The sequence below is a fragment of the Sander lucioperca genome, chromosome 8 (genome assembly GCF_008315115.2).
Source record: "Sander lucioperca isolate FBNREF2018 chromosome 8, SLUC_FBN_1.2, whole genome shotgun sequence".
Classification (NCBI taxonomy): Eukaryota; Metazoa; Chordata; class Actinopteri; order Perciformes; family Percidae; genus Sander; species Sander lucioperca.
In genome coordinates, this window is record NC_050180.1 from 37,430,823 (window position 1) to 37,457,623 (window position 26,801).

At 39.9% G+C, this 26,801-nt stretch overlaps 1 protein-coding gene across 1 annotated transcript; it reads left to right on the forward strand.

The window, feature by feature from the left end:
* Nucleotides 1-1,178: 1,178 nt before the first annotated feature.
* Nucleotides 1,179-26,692, forward strand: ints6 (integrator complex subunit 6). The gene is made up of 18 exons (XM_031277844.2): nt 1,179-1,624; nt 1,745-1,822; nt 2,395-2,544; nt 7,899-7,988; nt 10,908-11,091; nt 15,738-15,863; nt 16,203-16,354; nt 17,225-17,377; nt 18,990-19,122; nt 19,522-19,616; nt 19,733-19,843; nt 20,358-20,573; nt 21,054-21,180; nt 23,021-23,163; nt 23,278-23,461; nt 23,656-24,045; nt 24,535-24,628; nt 24,901-26,692. Exons 1-18 carry the CDS (start codon nt 1,514-1,516, stop codon nt 24,992-24,994), a joined length of 2,631 nt encoding a protein of 876 aa, XP_031133704.1. The 5' UTR covers nt 1,179-1,513; the 3' UTR covers nt 24,995-26,692.
* The last annotated feature ends 109 nt before the right edge of the window (nt 26,693-26,801 follow it).

Consider the following 26,801-nt stretch of genomic DNA (forward strand, 5'->3'; position numbering starts at 1 on the left):
CTCTAGATCACATTACACCAGCCACATACGGTAAATAATTTTATTCTGAAAGACATGTTAGTGACACGCCGGAAAAGTGTGTGTGCGTGCGTGTGTGTGTGTGTGTGTGTGTGTGTGTGTGTGTGTGTGTGTGTGTGTGTGTTGCTCCAATAAACTCTGTCAAACAGGGCAGACCTTCCTCCTCTTTGCTATCGCCAACCACCGGTTGGTTTCCGCTTATTTTTGCGGAAGTGATGATATTATTTTCCAAGGAGCTAATTATATAGGCCTAAATAGTATTGCACAATCGCGCACGTCTGGCTGAGTGACATGTGGCATTAAGATTGGAACCTATAATCAGCCAGGATGATGTGCAGCCTGTAGAGGATCACTTGAAATCATTCTTAAGTGTGTGTTACAGTAGTTGAGACATTATATGACAAAACTGCATGTATAAAGCCAAAACTGATGGGGCATTTAATCTATTTTCAGAACTATACAGTTTTAATTTCTTATTTTTAGCGAATATGTAGGTTGTTGCACATTTAGAGCTGCAGGGTGTGTGAGTACGTGCGCGCGCATGTCAATCCCTTGCAGCGACTATTCAGCTAAACCTCATTTTCTTCACATCGTTTCGCAGAAAGGGCTGTCTTTATTTGGTCATCACATGAAGACCAAAGTGCCATAGTGTCAGCGAGTACTTTCTGTTTACCATATATATATATATATATATATATATATATATATATATATATATATATATATATATATATATATATATATATATATATAGTCTTTCTTCTGTTCTCTCTCTAGGGGTTGTCTTTCACATTAGCCCACGCCCGTGCACATAAAATGAAGTAAATGTTGATTATGTATTCAGCTCTCAGGGCACACACTGGCTCATTCTTGAATAATGTGCTTAAACAATACGGCAATGCTCCGGAAAAGAGTGCGTCGCCACATATGTTGTGTCCTTTAACACATAATGCATGTACAGGATATTTTCCTTGCATTCCTGCCTCTCAGACAAGCAAGCATGCGCATGAGAGGCTCAGCTTTGGCCTTATTTGGATATGGTAATGGGTGGCTTCTGACAGCCAATGAGGAGTGAGATTTTTCACACGTGACGATGATGGACCGCTTGGTAGGCGGGGTCTACCGCGGAGCTTTGGTTAAAACCAGTGGACAACGCACAGCGCATTCAGTGTAGGGAGAAGCAGGGACACACTATGAGGGGGAACTTTGTTACTATGAAACTTAGGAATATTTGCAAAATATTGTAAAAATTATCAAAATCCCTCGTGAATCAATAACCTGCCCCTAGGGTCTGAGGTTGTTAGTTTAGTTTGCCCGAAAAGGGCTTCTACACTCACTATTCTTACACTTTTTTGAAAGAATGTGTGAGACAGAGTTAGCCAGCTAGCTAGCTAGCTGAGAGGTGATACAGGCGGCAGGAGAACAAAAGATCTTTTTGCGTTTTGGCCGGTTGTACTGACATCAAGTCCATGCAGAACGTGTCATTACCATCACAATGCCCGTTTTACTTTTTCTGATAGACACGTCCGCTTCAATGAACCAGCGCACCCATCTGGGCACTACCTATCTGGACATAGCAAAAGGCGCTGTTGAGACTTTTATGAAGGTACTGTAACCACGGGACACATGAATATTGGGAGATCCCGAGCGGGATTGTACTGTTGCAAGCTCGCCTGTCAAACCCGATCTCTCGGTAACCGTAAATAATTCTCTACTATTTCCACAGCTCAGAGGGAGAGATCCGGCGAGCCGAGGGGACCGGTATATGTTGGTAAATTTTGAAGACGTTCCGTTCGGGATAAAGGTAGAGTTTGTTTTCGGGTCATGTCCAGCTTTACATTGCGCAGATTGACTGTCCCTCCATCGCTCCACCACGTTGTGATCACTACATCAATTGTGTAGAGAAAATCTTCAGGAGGAGCTTTCATACCCCTTTTAAAACATGGCCGACATTTTGTTTCAATGTGAGCAGCAAGGAACTCTGGGTGTTATTTATACAGCGAGCTGATATCTGGGGGGACAGGGAGGAGGAGGAGGAGGATGAGAGGGGGGGGGGGGTGACAGACTAGCTTACTTTACTTGTTTAGACCAAATTGCCACTTTAGTCCCGGCACACATGGCCACTTTGTAATTTATGATCGTAGACCGGTCGCAGTAGCCTGGTGGACACGGATCTTAACTGCAGTGCTGTCAAATTATTGGCTTGGGCAAATAGAGGGGAAGCGACCTATATATTTATGTTTATCAGTTCAGAATCATAGTAAAATAAAGTTAACCATTGACTTCTGCAGAAGTTGTCTGGTGCTCACAACAGTGGTGTAGTTATATACCTTTGTGCATGTTATTAACCAACATTTTTTGTTTTGTTTTTTAAAGGCTGGATGGAAAGAGAGCCATGCCATATTCATGACAGAGCTGAGGAACCTCCAAGCAGCTGGACTCACATCTATTGGCCAGTCCTTGAGGACCGCTTTTGATTTACTCAATCTCAATAGATTAGTGACTGGGATAGACAACTATGGACAGGTATGTAGCACTGAAGAGGCAGAGAAGAAGTCAAGTTGATGAAAGTGTTATGACAAGGTGCTATATGCCCCTACAGACCCCCTTCACCCACCCCCTACTCCCCTTCCCCTATCCCCAGTCTTACAAGCATCAACCACCGGCATACTGTGAACCCACACACTTTCAGTCATGTGCTCATGACACAAACATAACAGCAACAAAGTTACAAAGAAACAGGAACAACTTATTTTTTTCATCTTAGTAACCGTTGATTTGTGGACCTCTGGTGTTAAATACTGCCACTATGCTTTTAAACCATGTATAGCTTCATGCTAACATTTTTAAATGTACAGAGATTAGAGTTTTAAATTAGCTTTGACACTTAAACCCTAGAAGTGCATGATGTATTTCAAATTTAAGGATCCGTTACAGCCTTAGAGGGATTAACAGCCAAGTCTGTATAGAGCTGCACTCAAGTTATTTTAGTAGCTACATCTAGCTAAAACTAAAGCACTCTAAAACAACAGATCTGCTTTAAACCCCTGCCGTCATAAGGGTTATAATGTTCAGTTTTGTTGAAGCTGTTTCAGAGAGGTGTTATTTCAACTTAATGATCGAGAAGGAATTGCTGTTGAATTATATTGTATTATGATGAGAGATGTTTCTACTATTTAGTCTACTCTCATTGACATAAATGGGGTGGACACAATTTTTGAAACCCCTCTCAGTAAGAGTACAACTTCTGAAAGGACCATAACGGAGAGTCGGCACCTCTCTGAAATGTTTTCAACAACAACTGAACGTTAAAACCTTCATAAAGATGTGATTTGTTGCTGGGCGTTTTTTTTCAGACTGCATAATGTTTTGCTAGCCTGGTCCTACCAGATTCTGGTACATTTCATTTGTACAGAGAGTCTGGCCACTCTCCATTGACAAGTGTTAACTTTCTTGAAGGCGGGTACTCTGTAGAAGTTTAAAACTATTGGATCTGCCCAGAGCCACTCTGGATCTGCCATAACCAATCGCTAACGTTTGGTCGTGATGTCGGCTTAGCATCGCTAGTGTTCACCTTAGCCAACTCCTTCACCACTAACGGAGCGAGCTGGAAAATCTAACTTTTCCCGAACCCCGTGGTAAGGAGGGCCACAACATCACGGCCACCAATAAAACTCAGCAAAGATTGTTCTTGCTCAGGCTTTAACTTCTGGATATTCGGCAGCGTTGCCACAACAGACCGAATGGCTTCACTCGCATCTTTGTCCGCCGCCATTACGGAACTACAACTCAAACTAGCGCACGACCTCAACGTCATCGTTCTCAGCCACTCCCTCTGTTCGCTGATTGGACCGGTAAAAATTTGGCCAGAGACAACCCGCGAATATACCACAAACCCAGACGTAGTACTGAAGGAAAATGAAAATTGAGCAGAAGTATGTAGGAGGGCAGAGCCAGGCTAATGTTTTCCTTGGTAGGCATAAAAAAAATTGTAACTTAGTGTTTTTTTCTTGCTTGCCAGAGGGCCTTTAAACTTGATTTGGGTTTAAATTCCCTTCTTCACGCTTTTTGTAAGAAAGACATTGATTTTTATTTACTGGAATGTTTATTTGGTTACTAATGCTGGAATTTTTACTTTTTCTATTTGAGTCAACGGCAAACATTGGGATTTATCTCACAGGAAAGTCTTTTGAATGATTTAAATATTCTGTTCACAAGATCCTGAACGTTAGAATATTCAAAAAATGACGAAAAAATGCCCTAATCTAGACGTCATAGATGTTATTTCCGTTGTGTTGCACAACTCGGTTTTAATTTGTGAATTTAAAACAAGTCTCTCCTCTAGCTGAACAGCGGAGTTGTTCTGATTCACAGCTGGCATTAAAAAATAATTGGGACTAAATATGGCAAACAAATATTCTTTGAGCTCACAAGGTCTGTAACTGATTCAGTGTTATTGGCTCAGTTCCAAAAAATGCCGCCTAATGACATCACGTCTCTGTGTGGTCAAACTTCCAAGGGAGGAATAGAGGTAGTTTTTGAAATTAAAGCTGTGCTAGATAGAAATTGTGAGATTGTGTTTTACAGTTAGAGTACTTTTCTAATCTTCTTTCATCGTGCCACTTAGTATAGTGTAATACAAAATATCCAGAGTGGATCTATCCAGATTTAGTCTCATTTTGAAAGCAACGAATAACAGCTTGCAGTAGATGTATCGCATCACCCTGTGAGGTTTTCTTGTCTTCTGTTCAGTGTTTTGAAATGAGTTGCAGTTTTCTGCCAAAATAGTCATTACAACTGTAAGCTTAAACGTCTAGCCCATATCCAGTTTGACTGCTAGGTGAGTCTGCACGCTTGGGGTTGATGTAGAACCTGGAAGTCTGTTTTCTAGTATGGAGGTAAGTCGAGATGAGCAATAGTGAATGCTTACTAGCATTTCCTAAGTAACAAACAGAAGATCCCTACCATCTGGGGTAATGCATACATACAGCATACATAATGTATGTTAGACACTCTCAGGCGGTTTGAATTTCAAATACCGACCTCACTATCACACTGGCATAAGTGTTAAGGACACAGACTATAGACTGTGACACAGACACGTGCCTGTGAACACAAACGGCACATGCTGTGGTCAAGGTTACTGTTTATTGCTCTGGTCACCACTGAACTCTAATGACAGGTTGATTTAACAGTATTTTTAATTTAATGACCACCTCTGTGCCTTTTCAGAACTGCAGGTCAGTTTCAAAATGAATGGCGCACTCACTCTATATTTGACATCATAACCGATGTAACTATTGTATTTAGCTTATGTCCTTCCAAAAGAAGTGGTATAAGGACCATTGTTAAATGGCTGAAACTAACAATTATTGGTATTATCAATAATCTGTCTTTTGAAAACAAAAAAAGAGATATCTTTTAGACTTAATGATGTTAAAAGAATAATGGAAAATGCTCATCTCAGTTTCCCATAGCCCAATGTGACGTCTTCATATTACTACTTTTGTCCGACCAACAGTCCAAAACCAAATTCAGTTTACAATCATATAAAATAATACATTTTCAGTACATTGACTAATTTATTAATTGACTAATTGTTTTAGTACTATACTAGTGCATCACATCTCTCGTGAGCTGCCTTCTGTTGTATTTTTATGTATTTTGTTTCCTGTAACTGCAGGGAAGTGGAACAAGTGAGTTTCTGCAGAGAATTAATTTGTTTATGAGAAGATAATGTGGTAGCAGATTAGTTTGAGAGCAATAGTCACATTTACACTAATAATAATACTGGGGAAACCCTGTATGTATTTTTCTTTGAACTTGGACAAACTTATCTAAAAGCTAACCCTAAGCAGTCAAAGGTTTCATCAGCGCTCTGATGACTCTACACACCTTTCTTTGTCTCATGTGTTTTTCTGGATTAATTTACTTCAACGGCTTTAAATCGAAGCCAAAGTGATGTGGTAGCTTCACAGTGCTCTGTTGACTATGTATTTGAAGTACCCCGTGTAATAACTCTTTATCATCCGCTTTTCTTTCCAATTTAATTCATACAAAAAAAGTCAACTTTGATTTTTCAACCTCGTGTTCGTAAGTGCTCATGGTGTAAGACGTTCAGTTGGGCAGAGAGGGAGAAGACAAAAGGGAGTAAGGCTGTGGGGGAGTAGATATTGCCCTGGAGTGCTTCTCTCTGCAGTAACAAGGAGCCCTCTAGGTTGCCAGGCATCTGAGATGACTCTCCCCTGGGAGATGAAGATAAGTTTGGAGGTAGGGAGGGAGCCAGCCAGCGGGTAATCATGACACTTATCACAGTTTCATTATGAGAGCAATGAAAGAGCAGAAGAAATAGAGGACAGGAAAGGAGGATAGTGAGGAAATAATATGACCGGTGATGTTTGGTCGGAAGTTATCACGTCAGCGCGGATGATAAACCGGGCTTTAATGGATCTCCATCAGCCTGGCGTTGTGTTAGCAGACCAGCTGATCCTGCTGTTTCAGATGGACTGTAGCTGACTACATAGACAACCCATCTATGAAGTCCGCTCCAGATGATTGGGGCTCCAATTACTGATTATTTTCATCATTGATTTATGCCTTGATTATTTTCTCGTTTAATCATTTGGTCGCAATTTCCTAAAACCCAATGTCATGTCATCCAATGGCTTATTTTGTCTGACAAAATCCCCAAATATATTCACCGATTCAGTAAACTATTACATAAGACAAAGAAAAGAATCAAATCTCCATATTTGAGTATTTATCAAATTACCGAGTGATTCTTTTTCTGTTGATCTGTTGCTTATCGTTTCAGCTCTTCACGTGATAATGCACTGACCTGTCAGACTGTAGTGGACGAGATTACAGGAGCAGAGTTGGCTGCTGCACTGTATCGTCAGTATGAACTGATGTGATGTCCCAAAATCTAATTTTAATAGCTGCATTTGGCCTTTTTTTAGCCCCCTTATGACCAACACCTAATTGCATAGCAACAGTAAAGCTTAGTGAGCAGATGTGACACAGATGAAATCATCTTGTCGTATCGTCTGGCAAGTTAGCCTCATCGCCAACTCATTTGCATGCTAAAGAAAGTGCTCGATATAATGGGATTTTGGGGTAGGAGGTAATAAAAAAATTGCAAGGTTGTCATGGATACCTACAGTACAGTGGGTCTTGGTAGTATCCTGTTTTCTTTGGGCTGTTTGTGTAACTGGACAGATCCATCATTCAGCAGAAACCACAGCCTACAGGTTGAGTCCAAACTGAGTGGGTCCACATCCATTAATAATCACAGCGCTGCCGGAACAGGATGGCCTTTATGAAAACTCTGTGTGACTCTGCAGTGAGGTCCAGTGTGCTGACTGTTTGCTGACAGGACTGCGTTGAGGTTTTACACTGTTAACTCACCAAGTTATTCTGTGGAGATCCCACAGGGCTGATGCAAAGTGATAAATGCAGTGCTGCTCCAGTTTCATTTGATCAGTGTGTGAAGTGCTGGTGTCATGACATATTGTGAGGTCTAGCAAAAAAAAGGTTTCACATAGATCCTCAGGTAATGTACTCTGCCATTGTGGAGGATAGAGTGGCCATATAGTGCAGATACACACTAATACTCTTCATAGATGTACAGATGTTGTCACTATGTGCTAAAGACTGTACTCTTACTGTTTCTGTGCATTATTCCCTTGAGGTAAGGTACTCTCTCTAGCCACTCACTTAAAATAGATCCCCTTTAACTTAGCTGTATAATGATACGTTATCTGTTATCTGGTTTTTTTTGTTTGTTTTTTTGTAAATGCACTTTTTGGTCATTGTTTTTGTCTGCCAATTTGGTTAAGTATTTTAATTAATTGTGAATTTGTCTTCTTTTTTCTTCGCAGGGAAGGAATCCTTTTTTCCTCGAACCCGCCATTATAATCACGATCACTGACGGCAACAAGTTGACCAGCACCGGTGGAGTCCAAGACGAGGTCAGCCAACATCAGGAGTGCTTCCTGCTTGGTTGGATGACAACTCAGGAGCCTGTCTGATCACACAATGTTTACTTTAACACAAGCATTCATCCAACCCTTCCCTATGATCTGTCACCACGGAGGCTAAAATTAAACCCACAGGACAACTACTATTACAAATCATTTTTAATAGTTAGGGTCAGAATCATCCCATGACTATATAAAGCAAAACAGTCCTGACGTATTGTACACTCACAGCATATTACCTGTCTTACTGTGAGCTATCACTAACTAAATATTGTCACATTAGATGAAAGATAGAAACTGTAATGCTAGTCAGTTTTAGCTTTGAAGTCACGTTGTGGTAGGGCCTACAACTAATGATATTTTTTATTATCAGTTAATCTACTGATCATTTTCTCAATCGTTTGATCTAAGAAGTGTCAGAGAATCTTAAAGAAAATACCCCCTCACAACTCCCCAAAGCCCAAGTTGACACATTGAAATGGCTTGTTTTATGTGACCAGAATTCAAAAACACACACCCACATATATATATATATATATATATATATATATATATATATATATATATATATATATATATATATATATATATATATATATATATATATATATATATATATATATATATATATATATAACACACACAATTTTCTCTCATAAAAGACTAACAAATCAGCAAATAGTCACATTTAAGACTAATCAATGAATCCCCCGGCCTTTAAAATTTAAATTCTTCCCATTTGAAAAGCTGGAACTTGCAATTCTTTTGGACAAATCTGCTTGGTAAATGACAAACAATTAATAGAATTTTCAAAATCTTTGTAGTTTAATTGATTATCAAAGTAGTTTTAGCTCTAGATATGATACAGAAGTACAAAGGTCAGTCGTGTGAGCATGTAGTGTTGCCTTTGAAGGGCTGTGTAAACACGATGATTCCTTTTGAGGTCTGCTAGTCAGAGAACAGCTGTCCTCCCAGTGACTCGTAACTTATTCTGCCTTGAACTATTAATTTATTTCTGCCTCCATCTGCAAGTTGTCATGTCTGTCATCCATGTAGAATATTTGTGCTGCTACTACATGTGAGATAGGGAGGACCCGCTCTATTAAGCCATACATTCAGTTTTGTAGCTTGAGAAGCAAAACTTGTGGAGGTCAAACACATACAATTTAAATCCTTGATTCTTCAGTCTAATTTATGCCATCTGTGATAATTCCAGGCTTGTTCAGACTGGGCACAAGTTAAAGAGTGACATTTGGTGGGAAGTTTTGATTTAATTGCGGCTCTTCTGGCGATATTTAAAAGTCTGAGATGCCTAAGAAATGTCTGAAAAGATAATTTATGAGAAAATCAGAATCTGTATTTGAGGAGCAGTATGATGGATAAAAGCCTGTTACCATGAAGGGATAATGCATCAACACTGAGATCTTATAATGGCACTAATAGCACAGTTTGCAGTTGGTGTTTGCGTAAATGTTAATTAGTTCATCTTTGTTGTATAATTACAGATATGCTTTTGTATACTTGATGCCAACCCAGACTTGGGGTGGGCAATATGAACTAAATATTCTGTGACACTATATAGTTTCTATAATTTTATATTGTAATAGCAATATTTTCTGGATGTAGTTTCTGCACGTTCGTGTGAAAAAAAGGTCTATAGATAAGATAACCAAATGGGAATATCTGTTTTTTGAATATTGCAGGGAATTAAATATCTGTTAAATTAAGGCACTTAAAGCGCAACTCTCGCCAAAATGCAACCTAGGGTCTTTTTGTGAATGTACCCGAGTCAAACTTTCGTTTAAAAGCATAATTGGGACGGAAACGCCACTTTTAAGATTTACTGTATTCTTATTTTCGGTCAAATGGCCTTTTGAATGGAAGAGCTAGGGGCACTGCTATGATAGCATCAAAATCACTATTTGTAAAACACTAAGAAGGCTCGACACAATATGCAACTTGCATGCTCGAAGTATCACCAGGGGCTCTACACACGAACTTGAGCATTGACAACATTGTTTGTGTACACAGAGTTTACTAAAAAAGGTTTTGAACGACTCACTTTAGCAGTTGTTGTTTACGCTATCTGCCATCTTGTCAGTCAAAAAGTGTCGATCTCCGAATGCGAATGAAGGGACTCCATAAGAGAAAACGTCATTCTTATATGAGGCTCCTTTTTCAACTACAAGGTCAATATTGTGTTTCACTAACGACAAAACAACAAATTATCCGTGCATTTATATGGAACTAAGCTTTAGGAGCTTTCCATCTTTACTCTCCTCCCTGTTACGTTGCATTCGGAGATTGACTATTTTTGACTGGCTAGTTGGACGGCGAGCGGAAAAACCAACAGCTACAGTGAGTTGTTAAAACCTTTCTTTTTAGTAAACTGTGTACACAAACAATGTTCTCAATGCTCGAGTTCATGTGTAGAGCCCCTGGTGATACTTCGAGCAATGTTCCACGTTGTGTTGAGCCTTCTTAGTGTTTTAAAAATAGTGATTTTGATGCTATCATAGTAGTGCCCCTAGCTCTCCCATTCAAAAGGCCATTTGACCGAAAACGAAAATACGGTAAATCTTAAAAGTGGCGTTTCCATCCTAAATGTGCTTTTAAACGAAAGTTTAACTCAGGTACATTCACAGAAAGACTCACTAGGTTGCATTTTGGCGAGAGTTACGCTTTATTTCCCATAAAATTCCTGCTGATTGATTTTCAATTTCAGTCTAAAACAACCTGTGATATTAAAGAAAGAGCTACCTTGGTATAAACGGTAAAGCAAAATCTCCGCCATATTTCTGTCTCATGGTGTATGTACTGTATATTGTCCATCACTTTGTCTCTAGTTATGATCCATGCTTCTTTGTGTCAGTAACATTCAATCCTCTGTTTCTCTCCTCCACCGTCCAGCTCCATCTCCCTCTGACCACCCCGCTGCCAGGTAGCGAGCTGACCAAGGAGCCCTTCCGCTGGGACCAGCGTCTATTCGCTCTAGTGCTGCGCATCCCTGGTAATGCTTCGGTGGAGCCCGAACCCCTCGGTGGCGTCCCGCCTGACGATTCTCCAATCACCCCAATGTGTGAGGTCACTGGAGGTAGGCGGACTGAGTAAAAGCTGGTGTTGTTCCACAGATTTTACACATAAAGGTTGGTTTACTCGTAATGAGAAGCTGCAGATTTTATACTAATTATAGTATAAAATCTGCAGCTCTAGAGGAGCTTTGTCAAGTCTGAAAAGAAATCAAGAGTTCTCTTGAGTTAGACTTTGGATTTCAAATATTTGACTGAAGATGTGTTATAAATTCGGGAAATGGAGTTTGAAAGATGAGGGATGGGAAGGTTTAATGAAAGATGCTATTGAGTTGCATTATAGGAATAGTAGAATCCAGTGTTTGATGGAAGTGCACTAATAAATCGCTATATATATATATATATATATATATATATATATATATATATATATATATAAATATATATATATATATATAAATATATATATATATATATATATATAAATATATATATATATAAATATATATATATATATAAATAAATATAAATAAAAGTAAAACCATTATTGGGTTATCCTGATAATTTCTTGAGTTTACTTAGGGTCTCAAAACAAAGATGAATATTTTGACATTGTCTTAATTTCTTTATTAAATTTGGCTGATGATGTGACTTACATAGTCTTTTTTTGTTAATGTATCATAACTACAAAAATGTTCAGCTTGCATAGGCTTAAAAGACACAGCAAATTAATATAAAGCCGAGCCAGCATTTAGCTCATACATTTTGAAATTATACACTCCAAACATTTAGAAATCCAGTGTACATAATTTACATGATTAGATTTAGAGGCCTTTGTGTCTGCAGCATTTACTAATAAAGTATATGTAATTTAACCTCTTCTACTACATAGTCTTTCTTACCTTCTTTTTTTTCAATCATCTCAAACAGCTGGCTAATGTAAAGACATCAACAAATATTCTTTGTTCACGTGTACACCAGAATATTTAAGTTACTTGTTATTTACAAAGTATGGCCAATTATTTGTAAATGGATGTCATTATAACCTTTCTTGGAAAAACACCATAGGCATATTCCTCTTGGGAGTGACCCAAGCCTCATTTCTACAGCAGAGCCCAGTGGAACATGCTGCGACAAGCTCAAAGTATTTAGAACACCAGATCAAAATAGCTATTTGTTAAATGCATTCTGTTGCACAGCTGATTGATCATCTCTATCAATACAAAGGAAGAGAATAACAATAAATCTGGAGTGTTTCTTTTTTTTATGCTTTTTTTTTTTTTTTTAAGAGGGATTTTTGTTTTTTTTGTGACGGTAAGAAAGTTTGCCTTGGAAGCTGTTTTTCACTCACACACACCCCCGAGCTCTGTCTCAGCACCATCTTGCTCAACATTCAGTTACATGTGTTTACAGGTTTGCCAACGGGAGCCAAAAAAACACACAATACAAACACAATATGCTCTTATTTCAACCATTGAGCAGGTCTGCTCTAGCTGTTGTGGTCGGGTTCAGTGCTTTGCTCAAATGCACTTCAGGAGCAATTGTTGATTAATGTTAGAAAGCTCAAATTTTCCCACTTGGTCCAGGATTGGAAATGCCTTTGTCTTACTCACAACGCATCAAAATACTTCTATCCAGGCCAGCCTTGGCTGCCTACAGTACCTACTACCTACCAGTTTTAAATAACATCCATTTATAGAAGTAGACTTGTATCCCCCCTGTCTCCAGTCCTCATGCTGCCTGGTTTTGGAAGCAGCTGGCAGGAGGAACAGACTAGAATGATGCTGATGGCAGGTTAAGATTAACGCACATAGAGAGACAGAGACAGAGCACACCAAAGCTCTGTGTAGCAGTCAGTGGTGCTGAATGCAGAACATGACACAGCTCCATTGTCAGTGACAGTCTACAGTGCATGCTGCCTGTCCATTACTGCTGATGGCAGCCCTGACACAAAGCCACGGCCTATTGAAAATGAGTGAGTGAATGGGTGCATAACAAGGTCATCAGAGGTGAAGTTGGAGGCAGTAAATGGCCAGAAGGCTGAATTAGACTAATTAGTTGTAGCTTTGTAAGACAGTGTGTCTGATTCACGGTCTTTACTCATGCAACCTTCGCTGCCCTGTGACTGATGCTGTGACAAATAAACTAAAGCAGATTCAGAGCTTTAGAGAGCTAAGTTTCATGCAAATGTACCTCTTTGCATGCCGGTAACATGTAGTGAGTGTAAAGGACTGATACAGCCCCATGAACATGAGTACAGTGTTAAGTCGAGAGCACTTGAAATTGTTCTGTATCTGTAGTCCAGCGCTGCAGTGTTTTGACTTAAACTAAGAGTACTCTACATTCAGTATAATGCACTTTTAACCAGGATTATTTAGTAATTTAATAGGTGGTTGATAAATTCATGGTTAGGTTTGGGTTCTGAAAGCTGGCACCATTTTGGATCTGGTTTTAAGTTGGTAAGATATCCAGATTCTTTAAGCTTTGCGTCTCAAATATTTTTTCTTCCCTCACAAGAAAAGCAACATGCAGAACATTCAGATAGTTATGTTATCTAGATAATTGGGATAGATATTGGCACTGATCTTCCTTGATTTGATTATCTTTACGTCCATTTGATTCTTCTTTTAAGATGAATGTCAAAGTGCGAATGTATCCTTGAAACTTACCCTTCTTTTTATTTCACAAGCAAGTAGCTATCACATACTTTTTTCCCCGCAAAAATAATCATTTTGTCTACGCTGTAATAACTTGATTTCCACAATTTTACACATCATGTAGCCCTCGCTGTACTATTTCTGATGAGTCACCATAGTCTACACATAACATTTTATGCAAATGTACACATATTCACTGAGTAAAGGCAAATGATGCAAAGATTAATCTTGGAACTTTTTACCCCGGACTACTAAATGGAAAATCTAAATGTAATCGGTCTTTCAAAACTTGAGTTTTAGATAGCTTTTAGAGATATTTATAACTAGTCAAACTATGTGTAATGACTCTGACTACATGTTATGTAAAAGTGGTCGCTCATTGTAACAAACCCACAGATAATTATCACCCATCTCTAGTAGTTTCCCTCAGCTTCATGGAGCCTTCCAGTCTATTTTCAGTATTTAGCTTTCAGTATATACTAGCTCAGTATTTAGTTTTTTATGGCTCATTTACTGTGTGATTCAGCCTTTACCCTGTTCCAGCAGCAGTAGGCAGCTGTTTCCTGTTATCAAGCTCAGATAAACTTACTGCACTCTACCCGCTTAGCACCAAACATTAGAGAGCTGTTGAAGAGGAGTGAAGCGGAGCATCTAGCAGCTAAAGAGCCAGATATTTTTTTGAGTTGGTGGAGCTAAATGTCAAAGTGAATATTGGACTTAAATTAATTCGGTGACCAGAAATGATCTATGATCTAGTAAATGATAATGTCTGGATGTGTTCTGATGCCAATGTTAACGTTAAAACAACTAATAACTTTGATGAAATGTAAAATATTGTTCTTTCAGCTTGTTCCACTGTGCCATAGTGGCCCAAAATGAATTTGTGCAGCCTTAACAGTGTTGGATAAAACTCCTAAACAGAGTTGGAAAGGATTCATCTTTAAAGTGCCCATATTATGAAAAAATCACTTTTTCTGGGATTTGGGGTGTTATGTTGTGTCTCTGGTGCTTCCACACACATACAAACCTTGAAAAAAATCCATCCATGCTGTTTAGAGTGAGATACAGTTTCTGAATGTGTCCTGCCTTCAGTCTCTGGGTGAGCTGTTCAAAATCAGCACGGCTTGTGACGTCACAAGCCGAAACGAGCAGGCTAACCGCAACCATTAGCTCGTAGCGTTAGCATGCTAACGCTAATGCTAACGCTAATGCTAACGCTAGCATGCTACCTCGTTCTCAATAGCAAAGCACTGCCACAACACACACAAGTTCACCATAATCTACAAAAGAACTACTTACATGTGCGCCCTCATTTAGAAGTCTCCCAGCTAATCCTGCCTTGTAACTGACCGAAGTTGTAGAAACAGCCTTTCTTTTACTGTCTATGGAGCTAGCTAGCTGACATGATCTACATCTGAGCTACTGCACATGTGCAGTGCAATCAAAGATAGTACAGAAGAAGAAGAAGAAGAAAAGAGGTCTCACTCTGTAGCTAAAACAGAGACCAGCTGAAAAGAGGATCTGCAGCAGTGAGAGAGAGCACTGCAGTACAACAAAAATATGGTGTTATTTGATAATTAAACCATGTAAACCTATTCTGGTACAACCTTAAAATACAATATGAACCTGAAAATGAGCATAATATGGCTGCTTTAATAAGGGGATTCAATACCTCAATATTCAGTTAAAGGACCAGTGTGTAGTATTTAGTGGCATCTAGCAGCGATGTTGCTTAGTAGAAGCAACGTAAAAACGCAAAATACTCTTTAGAGGCGGTGTTTGGTTTGTCCTTTCTGGCCTGCTGTAGAAACATGGCAGTGCAACATGTCGTGCTCTGTGGAAGAATACTTGCTCCCTAGATATGAAGGGCTCATTCTAAGATAACGCAAACACACAAATTCTTAGTTTCAGGTGATATACACTCGTGATAATATAGTTATGAATATTATATTCTATTTCTGCCAATAGATTCCCTAAATCCTACACACTGCTCATTTTAAAATCCATTGGAATCCAGTTTAATTTATTCACAGTTTCATGTGTCTGTGTTGCAGGACGTTCCTACAGCGTGTTCTCTCAGCGAATGTTGAATCAGTGTCTGGAGTCTCTGGTGCAGAAAATCCAGAGTGGAGTGGTGATCAACTTCGAGAAGACTGGGCCTGACCCTCCTCCTTTAGAGGGTAAGAGACACCTTCATTTCATGACATTTCATTGATGACTCTATTTCTGAAAGACCTTTTTGGCAACTGCTGCACTGCATCTGTTTGATTAGTAGATAATCTCTTTGCTCTCTCCCGCTCCCTGTTTTTTTTTAATCCCCCCTGAGCTTTTCTTTACTGTGGTTCATAAGCAGCTGGTGGATGTCACGGTTTAAAGCCCCAACTTAATATTTAAACAGCCCACACACTGTTACAGTTTATCCAAATCATTATGTTGTATTTCATACCTTCTTGTCTTAAACGGCTGATGGTTGTTTTACCTGTGAAGTCAGCTTCCTCTGTTACTGTCTGTCTGTCCAGATGCTCCAGTCGAGGTGGTGAAGTCCGGTCCACAGGCTTGGCATTGTTGTCACAAGCTGATTTACGTAAGACCCAACCCCAAAACCGGTGTCCCCATCGGTCACTGGCCCATCCCTGAGGCCTTCTGGCCGGACCAGAACTCCCCCACGCTGGTAAGAAACTTGTGGAAGAATCAACAAAGCTAAATCACCAAATCATAAAAATGTATGGGTTGACCATGCATCTTTCATAGTACCTTTTTAAAGCCTCTGTTGAATTTCTTGCATTTATATCTTGGACATTTAGCTGACCGTTATTTGTCACTTAGGTCCTAGAGCAACAGGGGAAAAAAAGTTCTGCAAAACCTTAGAAAAATTATCTTTGATTACATTTTTTTTTTACAAAGATTGGATGCATATATTTGTGGCCCAAAGAAACTCCATTCGTGATGAAGATACAATATACTGTATAAGGAAAAAAGACATACAAAGTATATTGTTTGTTCACATGGACACTCAACATAAAAAGCCAGACAGTTCATACAATAATAATGGAGCAAAAAGGGAAGTATTGAAGGTAAAAAATAAAAAAAATCTGAATTACACGGGCCAAATATATTGCACAATAGAACAAATAAAGCAAGGGCAGGTAGCAGCGCAATATAGCTGATATGTATCTGGCAATATACTATGTTTCTTAAAACAGTAGATGAAAAGATCTTCAAAACGTGTTTTCTAATACTATAAAATTATGACAACTTGTGAGAAAACGGAAACATAACTGAACAGTAATATCATTTATAACACAAAAACAATACATCTAAAATCTTATGTTCTTAAATATCAGCTGATAAAAATGAATGAAACCAATAATCCTGAGTTCAGATGGGAGATCAAATACAGTATTTTGCAGACAGGCTAAAAAAAGTGCATTATTCTGTATCCATGGTTATAGCTACATAATTTTTACAGTGCAGAATGTTAATGTGATGTAACATAACGGTGTTGTAACAGTATTTACCTCTCCCTCTGTGCCCCACCCAGCCCCCCCGCTCAGCCCACCCCCACATTCGTTTCTCCTGTCTGGACGCGGAACCCATGGTGATAGACAAGGTGCCCTTTGACAAGTATGAGCTGGAGCCTTCGCCTCTCACCCAGTACATTTTGGAGAGGAAGTCCCCGCACACCTGCTGGCAGGTACAGCACCATCACAACCACAACACAGGAAAAATAACAAACACTTTGTGGGAAAGGACTTCAACATTAAAGCTGAAATCCATATTGTTCTAACCTCTGCACCTGGTGGTTGGATGATAATTTCATTCTGCGACCAAGCTGGATACTAACATTAGATGATCCGCCATATTTGCTGTGAGTTGATGGCGACTTGGAGATTTCCCCATTTTAAACCCTGATCCAAATGATTATTCATAATTGTCCGAAATCTCAATTAACTGCTCGTTTATAGAGTAAAAGTTACTGATTGTCTATTATGAGGGAAATAATGAGTGAACAAGAGGGTGATTTCTGACACGGCAACTTTGATAAACACTTAAATAAATGTTAAATGATACAGTGCATACTAAACGTTAGCATGTTATATGTTGCTGCGCTAGCATATAAAATGTTACAGCTAAACATCAGCGTTTAACATCCAGATGTTTTTGTTGCTAACTCAAAATATTGTAATTCTAAGGATAAAACCTTTTTTTGGGGCATTTTTAGCCCTTTACAGATGAAGACACGAAAGGGGAGAGAGAGGGGGGAAAGACATGCAGCAAAAGGCCACAGGTCAGAGTCGAACCCGCGGCCGCTGCGTTCACAGAGTAAACCTATTTGTATGTGCGCTTGCTCTACCAACTGAGCTAACCCGGCCACACTCCTTTTAATTTAGATATCATGGTCTTTTCTCTGCTGCCACCCTCAGACCAAACTTTCCTACAAACGTTTAGGGTCTCCATAGCAGACAACAACAACATCTGCACTTCTTGCGGCGACTCTGGGTTCACGGTGTCGATCAGAAGTTTATGGTCTTCTTTTATCAGGCGGTTTTTAAGGGCCTAATAAAATACGGCATCACCGCTTGGTTTGGTAACCTCTCTGTGAAATGGAAGTCCAACTCCTGCAGACTGCATGGAAGACAATAGGTTTCCATCCCTGTAGTCTATCTACCTTTTTATAGGTTTTCTTTTTTTAATCTATTTTTGCATCAGTGTATGTGTTCTATTAGTATGTCCTCGGAAATGTTTCTTGTTTCCTGTAGCAGTTTTAACCTTATCTTTTATGTGTGTGGAATGTGTTTTATGGATGCAGCATGGGTGAAAACCCAAACCAAATGTTCTACAATGTGGGACAATCAAGTGAATCTTGTATATTTCTATCTTTATTACTAGTTGTCTCTCCATTTTTCATTCATCCCACTTGTTTGTTTCTTGCTGTACATCCTCAGGGGGCCGCTAAACTGTCTGTAAACATTTAGACTTGTTTTTGTCTGCCCTCTACAAATTGTTGTTAAATACATTAATGGAAACGTATACTTAATTTTACAGTAATAAATGCACAGCTATCATACGCTGTGTTCTACTTAGCCAGAGGTTAGTTGAGTTGAAAACATTAGCTTGTAAAGCGGGTGTTTAAAGTGCAGTCTTCTTTTTTAAAGAGATAGAGCTAGTTCATACTTTTCAGCAATAGGTGCATGGACATGGCTCAGGCTACAGATCATGTTCATGGTCATTTTGCAGTGAACCAGCAGCATATTGAGACAGTTAACAAAAACAACCTTCTGCAACCTTTCCTTGTTGTCTTTTAGGTGTTTGTGTGTAACAGTGCCAAGTACAGTGACCTGGGCCAACCCTTTGGCTACTTAAAGGCCAGCACAGCTCTCAACTGTGTCAACCTGTTTGTGATGCCCTACAATTACCCCGTGCTTCTGCCACTTCTGGGTAAGACTGGCAGAACCATGTCACATTTGTCATTCTTCCCTCATTTTTACTGTGACTGTGTGCGCCTGTGACATCAGTACTTCCTTTTAATATCTTGTGAATTGTCATTTAGAGGGAAGTAGACATAGGACCAGTGTACTTGTGTTTTTGTGTCATGCATGCCTCCACATTCCTCAGCACATGTAAATAAACATGGTCATAATGTGCCATTATTAAGAGGGTCATTATCATTAAATTATTAAATTAATTATTATTTGGCACAGGCTTTAGAAATCAGAATTAATCCCTGAAAAAGTAAGAAATGTAAAATGTCTCTCTTGCAAAACCTAGGGGCTTTTATACAGTAAATGTTGCAGATGAACGTAATTTTTTTGTCTAAATTTGTTTTCTTTCTTGCAGACGACTTGATCAAAGTGCACAAGTTCAAGCCTACCATCAAATGGCGGCAGTCCTTTGAGAACTACCTGAAGACCATGCCTCCATATTATATCGGGGTCAGTGGACTTGAGCTCATCATTCTTCATCTCTAAGTGTTTTGTTTTTATTTGTGCCAACATAGGAAAACCATAAAAAATATACACTGGTCTTATTGTTGTTCGTCTTCCCACAGTCCCTGAGGAAGGCTCTGAGAATCATGGGAGCACCAAACCTGCTAGCTGACAACATGGAGTATGGCCTGAGCTACAGCGTGGTCTCCTACCTGAAGAAGCTCAGCCAACAGGTAAGAAGTTGGGATGTTTTGTCTTGCTACCTTTGGGCACATACAGTATCACAGAAAATCAGTGTCTGTATGTTAGCCTGATGCATCTTATTTCTAATTTTAGTCAGTCTCACATCCACTGTCCTGCTGCTATAATCACTCACCAGCACACAAATCCAAAGCTAAAAATTGTCCCCAAATGCATTATTTACTCCTATTTGAGTAAACCTTTAAGTAACTTGACAATAACAAACAAAAAAGTGTTTAAAACAGTCAAGTAACAAAATGCATAGATACAGTGTTAATAGTATGCTTAATTGTATAGTTAATTGTATAGAAGCAAATTTAAAGTAAGGAAAACATTAATGTTTGATATGGGTGCCAAAAATTCAATATCATATTGACCCTGGTATCAAAAAAATGATACTCAATCCTTGTGTGCATATTTTCGAATTGTTTATACATAAGTAAGATACTGTATGTGACTGTGTTCCAAATGCATCTAGTCATATTACTTATTTGCTTACATTTCCAGTCAAAAATTGAGTACGACCGCCTGATTGCCTTGATTGGTAAGAAACAGCCACCCGAGGCCGGCATCAAGGTGCGTTGGCGAGGTGGAGGTATTTCTCTGGCCCAGCGCAGAGACTTCATTCAGCAGCTGCAGAGTCTCTCTGGGGAGGCTCCGACTCTGCCCTTGGAGCTCAACCCTAAAGAGTTCCAGGGCTTCCAGCTGGCACTGCTCAACAAGGTAACGATGGATTATTATTAATGTTAAAATTAAAGTTTTTCTAAGGATAAACAGATTCTATAAGCAAGAGTTATTCAGTCATGGTTACACACATCAACATTTTCTTTTACTCTTGTCTACTGAGCTGCATTTACTTTAAATATTTACATTCATCAAATATTATTTACTATTTATGACAGTTGTGATAGTCTTGTTCCTTGCTAAAATCTCTTCACTTTCCGCTTAGACTTTCTCTGCCTTCCTGGCTTTCCAGCCAACAATCCTCCTGAGGTGTTTATTAAGATGAAGTTTGTTTGGGTGCTTGTTTGAGGGCTTTGGCATTTGAAAAATGCTCATCTCTCTCAGACAGTATTCACTTTATATCCTCTCTGTTATAGCCAAAGTACAACAGTATATCATCAGAAAACGACCATATTTCCTGGCCCAATTTAAACTCGCATCTCTGTCTTTACAATGCCCTCTGTCTTATGTCCTCATCAGGGCCTGAAGCCGCAGAGCTTTAGGAATCCCTACGACATCCCCCGCAGCCACCTGTTGGACCAGCTCAGCCGAATGAGGAGGAACCTGCTCAACACCAGCGTCTGTACTCTCAGAGGGCAGGACTCCGGTAAGTCACTGTGCAAGACTTGTTTCTCACACACACTGTTGGGTTTGGTCATAATTGTGCTCTGGTATTCCTGTAACCACACCCAAAACTGATGTCATGGTGAAAACATCAACCACTGACTGAAAGGTCATCAAAAGAAAAGAGTTTTAGCTGGTATTAAGAGCAAAAATTTTAAAATTCTGTGTGTTAGGGCTGTTGGAACGAATTCCGAAAGTCGAATATAATTCGAATAGTAAAAAAATTAATACTATTTGAATGGTGAAATTACTATTCAAATTTTATTTTTTTTTTTTTTTTTATAAATAGGTTGGCTAACGTTAGCTAATCTCCCTCTTCTCATGTCACGTCTGATGAACAGTAAGTTACGGAAGTGAGAAACACAAAGCATTGTGAGCTAACGTTATGTACTGAGTAACGTTAGTACAGGGGGGAGTGACAGGCTGTGGCTGGAAATCGGAAGAAGGATGGGAAATAGTTTAACGTGACTTTAAATTCGACATCCACCCAGCCAAAATGCTTATGTTATCAACAGTTGGCGCGTTCTGGTTTTCTAACTGCGTCGCAAGTTATAGGAGCTTAGCTGGGAGCTTCATGAGACAGCTAAAGATTATGTTAGCTGCCCTACAGCTGTCAGAGTTAGCTTCGACTTCATATATTACCTTCTAACAGCTGTATTCTCAGTAACGTGACAATCTGCAAAAAACGGGTTGCTTTTAAATCACTAAAACAGCACCGTTGGGCTTAGTTATTATTGCCGTCAGCATTGTGGCTAACACTATTGATACTGACAAATCGTTTCGGCTGTGCTTTCTAACATGATGTCATTGTGCTAACCGAGCAACGTTAGCCTTAGCAACGTTAGCCTTTACAAAATGCACTTGTTTTCAGTGCAGAGTTCTCTGTTGATTTGATTGTCGCTGTGTGCGTGGTGGAAAATAATGTAAACAGAGAGCGGCGTGCCAGAAATGCAATGCGCCATGACGTAGCTCCCCTTCAAGGACAGGCTGATGTTGGAAGTCCCTCTAGTGGACAGAACATGTAACAACAACCACATGCTTACAGTGGCATTGACGATGCATAAGCCTGAGTAGTGTAGTACCAACATGGCATCGTGACTTTGCGTAAACATACACGCCACTTTCCTAAAGCCAAATGGCGTGTTATCTGTACGCATTTTGAGCTATCCACGTCTATGTCTACGCTGTATAGCAGATGTAAACATACACGGCACGTGGCACTATCGCGAGAACGTCAAAAAAAAAAGGTTGGGTTTAGGGAAAGAACATTGGGAAAGGCTTTAGTAACACTAAAAAACTACAACAACACGACGGGGACCAACGTCACACGCTTAGGGAAACAATAAATGGTTGGGTTTAGGAAAAGAACATTGGGGAAGGCTCTATTAAAAAATAAAATAAAAAATACGGTTGACAAACGCCACACGCGGGACGCGATTCCGGCTCTCCCAGGTAAAAGTCCTGTGTTTTACTCATCCACCACCCCAACCAACCTCTGTCCTTTCATACTACTCGCTACAGTGATAATTCACATGTAATGTAGTTCAATGGAGGCCAAACAGCGTTGATAAACACTCTAAAAAACGATTATGCATCTTCATAACACGCAAAAACAGCATACAAATTGGCGTGTCATACATACGCCACTTAGTGAGATCAGTCTGTGTAGTACATATTTATAACATGCTGCATATGAGCATTAAATATTCAAATATTATTCGAATATTTGTAAAAATAGCAAATGGAATTCTAATGGTATTATAGAGGAAGACTGACAGCTCTAGTGTGTGTATGTGTATTAAATGTTCCTGTCTCCTGTCCAGACCAGCTCCACAGCGTGCCAATAGCCCAGATGGGCAACTACCAAGACTTCCTCAAAGCTGCTCCTCAGCCTCTTCGAGACGCAGACCCTGAACAGCCCAAACGTCTCCACACATTCGGCAACCCCTTCAAACTAGACAAGAAGGTAATATATCGGCCCTGATATATATGATAACCCTGGTCCTCTTTCATGAGTAACAGACAAAAATTGTTAATTTAGAAAAATGTAAATTGACCACCTTCCTCTCTCCCCTCTCAGGGCATGATGATTGACGAGGCAGATGAGTTTGTGACCAGCCCTCAGAACAAGGGTAAGAGACCAGGAGACAGCAGCAACATGACGGGCGGAGGGCCCAAGAGACGTCGCTGCATGTCGCCTCTGCTGCGTCTGGGCAGAGCCTACACCCCTCCAGTAACACCGCCTGCTAGCCCTCGGCCAACAGGTATAATTACAAGTCTTTCTAACTATGCAATCCAACTCTGCCATGTATCTGACTTGGCACAAATAATACAGAAATGCCTGAAAAAGTAAAGAAAGAACATGGCTCATGTCAGCCAAAGTCTGTCGTTTCAAGTAATTTATTACCTAACGAAAATAAACAAATGGTATTTATTTTTTAAATCTCTGAACCTGCAGACATGGACACGAATGACGGAGCAGCAGAACCGGACCTGATCATCAACCACCTGAATCAGAACCACTACGGCTCAGACGAGAGCTCAGACTCTGAGCTGGATCAACCCTCAGAGCCCGGCGACCACCAGGAGAACCACACGGCCGCGGAACCAGAGGACCTCCGGCACGGGGACGAGGAGGAGGAGGAGGACGAAGAGGAGAACGGGCAACCCCGGGCAGGCGAGCTGCCGCCTGGCAGTGAGGGAGGAGTGGAGATGGTGCTGGTGGAGGACCAGCCGCCTCGCTACCTGACACCTGCAGCTCTGAAGAAGCACATCCACATCGAGACCACCAAGGTCAACAACGAGCTGAGGACGCTCATCACCAGGGAGATCAGAAAACCAGGCCGACGTACGTCACCAAACAGTCTGTGGGAGGGTCGGGAAAAAATAAACGGTCTACTAGGGCTGGGTTTAGATAGATATTCTTCTATACCAGTGTTGATGTGGTAGCCGAGTTTGGTATATATACCGAAGCGATATTTGATACCTTAATTTAAGAAATATAAACATATTATTTCTTCAAAAGCCTTCTTTTTTTTATTTAACATAAGAAGACAAATGTTACGTATTGTCTAAACACAAGCAGCCATTTAAAGACCTATGCCTGAATTAAAGAAAGCATTGGCAGAACTACAGTTTAAATCATCAAATAACTGACTAAAGAGTAAGAAGACCTGGTACTTGACAGTTTTTGATACTTGATGTTATGGAGAATGCGGTCAGTATACAAAACGTATTGAGGTTTAATACCCTGCTTTACTTGAGGACTTCTGCTGTCCTAGAAAACACAGCAATAATTGAGCAATTATTCCTCATTCACTTTCTCTTTCTGTCTCAGACTACGAGAAGATCTTCCTCCTCCTGAAGCAGATCCAGGGCACTCTGGACACCCGACTCATCTTCCTCCAAAACATCATCAAAGAGGCGGCCAGGTACAGAGTTAAACCCTCCTCTGATGTCACAGCATTACTGTTATTACCCTGCTGTCTTAAATACGCTGGAACAGAACCATTTAGCCCTTTACGACTCTCTTCAGAAAAAGAGCAATTCTAAATTATATCCTAGTGCTGTGATCACCAGCAGCATCCTGTTCCTGACATAAGAAAATGTGACTATTCAAACGCCTAAAATGTTTGGTTTAATGGACTTACTTGCTTGCTACAGAAAACAAACTTTTGTTTTTATCATTTGTTCCTCGCTTTAGGTTCAAGAAGCGCGTTCTCATCGAGCAGCTGGAAAACTTCCTTGAGGAGATCCACAACAGATCCAATAACATGAACCACGTGGACACGCTCTGAGACCGGCTCATTCCTAAACTTAACTTAATGAAAATGAACCTGACAATGCCCCACGTCCTTCTAAACCCCCGCACCCTCCACCCCCACCCCCACCTATACTGGGCCCCTGCGGAGACGAGACAAAGCATCTAGCTCTCAAACTATCACCTCTTCAGTGGACTCTCAACATTATTGATGGTCGCGTTGGTTTGCACACAACTAAAGTCAGTGTTGACCCTGGATGATGCAAGTTTTCAGATATCCAAAAGGGGGAGTGAGGAAGCATTTTATTGCTACAGGTGAAGTGTTTGTCTACCCAATGAAAATTTTGGCCTGTAGAACATTTGAGCATGGCTGTTTTCTGATCTGGGAACCCGTCCTGAGGCGTCCCCCTCGCTTATTCTCCTCCTCCAATTTAGATTTTCTTCTTTTTTAAAAGACAAAGTGAAAAAAATCTCTCAAACTACGAGGTGGATAAAACGAGGGAGTGCAGGACTTTTCTGGAGAGCAACAGATAGCAGCTTGCGCCTGAATGTTATGTTCAGTCGTGTTTTATTTGTGGTGATGATGATGATGTAATGGAGCGACAGTGTAGAAGAGTTCAGGTTGTGTGTTGGTAACTCAGGGTCAAACAGGATCCAGTGGAGATGCTTATGAAACTCTTCTTCCCTTACGTTCATTTACTTTTCCCTTCTTGTTAGGTCTTCTACTGTTTGTTTTGTGGGATGATGAGTTGTTCTGTTTGACTGTTGGAATTACCTTACACTCCACTAACTGAAGCACTCTAATGCTGAGTATGACTTGGCTCAAGTAATGAATTTGTCAACTTGTGGTTTACCTACCAGACTGACGATTAATATTATTGAGTAGTAACTTCAGAATGAATAGTTTTGACAAAACTGATCCACAGTTTTCATTACGTCTGGAAACGTTAAACTTAAAAAATTCTGTGTCTTTTGCAATACAGGTTTTCTGAGAGATCAACACAAAGTTAAAATCATTTTGAATGATGCAACATCATTGGTTACAGATGTTGAAATACAGGGACAAAAAGCTCAGGAACTAACACGCATCATAATCAGCAATAACATTGGAGCTACTTTTACCCCCCATTTTATCTTAATTTTAGCCTGAAACAGCTGATATGCAACACAAACTGTTGTCCCCTGGAGTGTTGATGAACCAAGGTCTCGGATGCCAGCTTGTCCCAACATGCTGGTCGCTGCCAAATAATTTAACCTGTCCCCAAAACTCCTCCCCACCATGAATCTCAAACCAACTTCTTGTCACTTAACCGTGAATGCACTTGTGTAAATTTGAGAATGTTTATTTAATGTAATTTAAAAGAAAAACTTACCTTTTTGTTGCGAAAGTTTTTTTCCAACAATGCTTTTTTTGTCAGGCCTCTTCAATTTTCTCAAATATACACAAATAATCTGAAGTAAGGTCTGGAGGTCAAGAGTTGATTTCTGATTCAGGGGGCAGCCCTCTTCTGTTCCCTCCCTCCTTGGACAGGGACCAAAATCTGCCATACTTGTCTTTGTTTGTGAAGAGGCCGCTACCAAAAGAGTATTTTGAATACACTGTAAAGTTGTAAATAACCCTAGAGTACTATTTAAAGAGAATGTTCAGTGGAAAATGGCCTTTTTGTAAGTATTTCCATGAATAAAGTTTCTATTTTACACTGTGAAGGGCCATGTAAATAAAGTGTTCTGTAAAGATGTGACTCTACGTGTTTTTGTCCACGTTTGTTGGCGGATTTAGTGACAGTGCATCAGACAAAAGTTTTTTTTGCTTCACAATAATGGAAGAAAGGACCAAAACACTC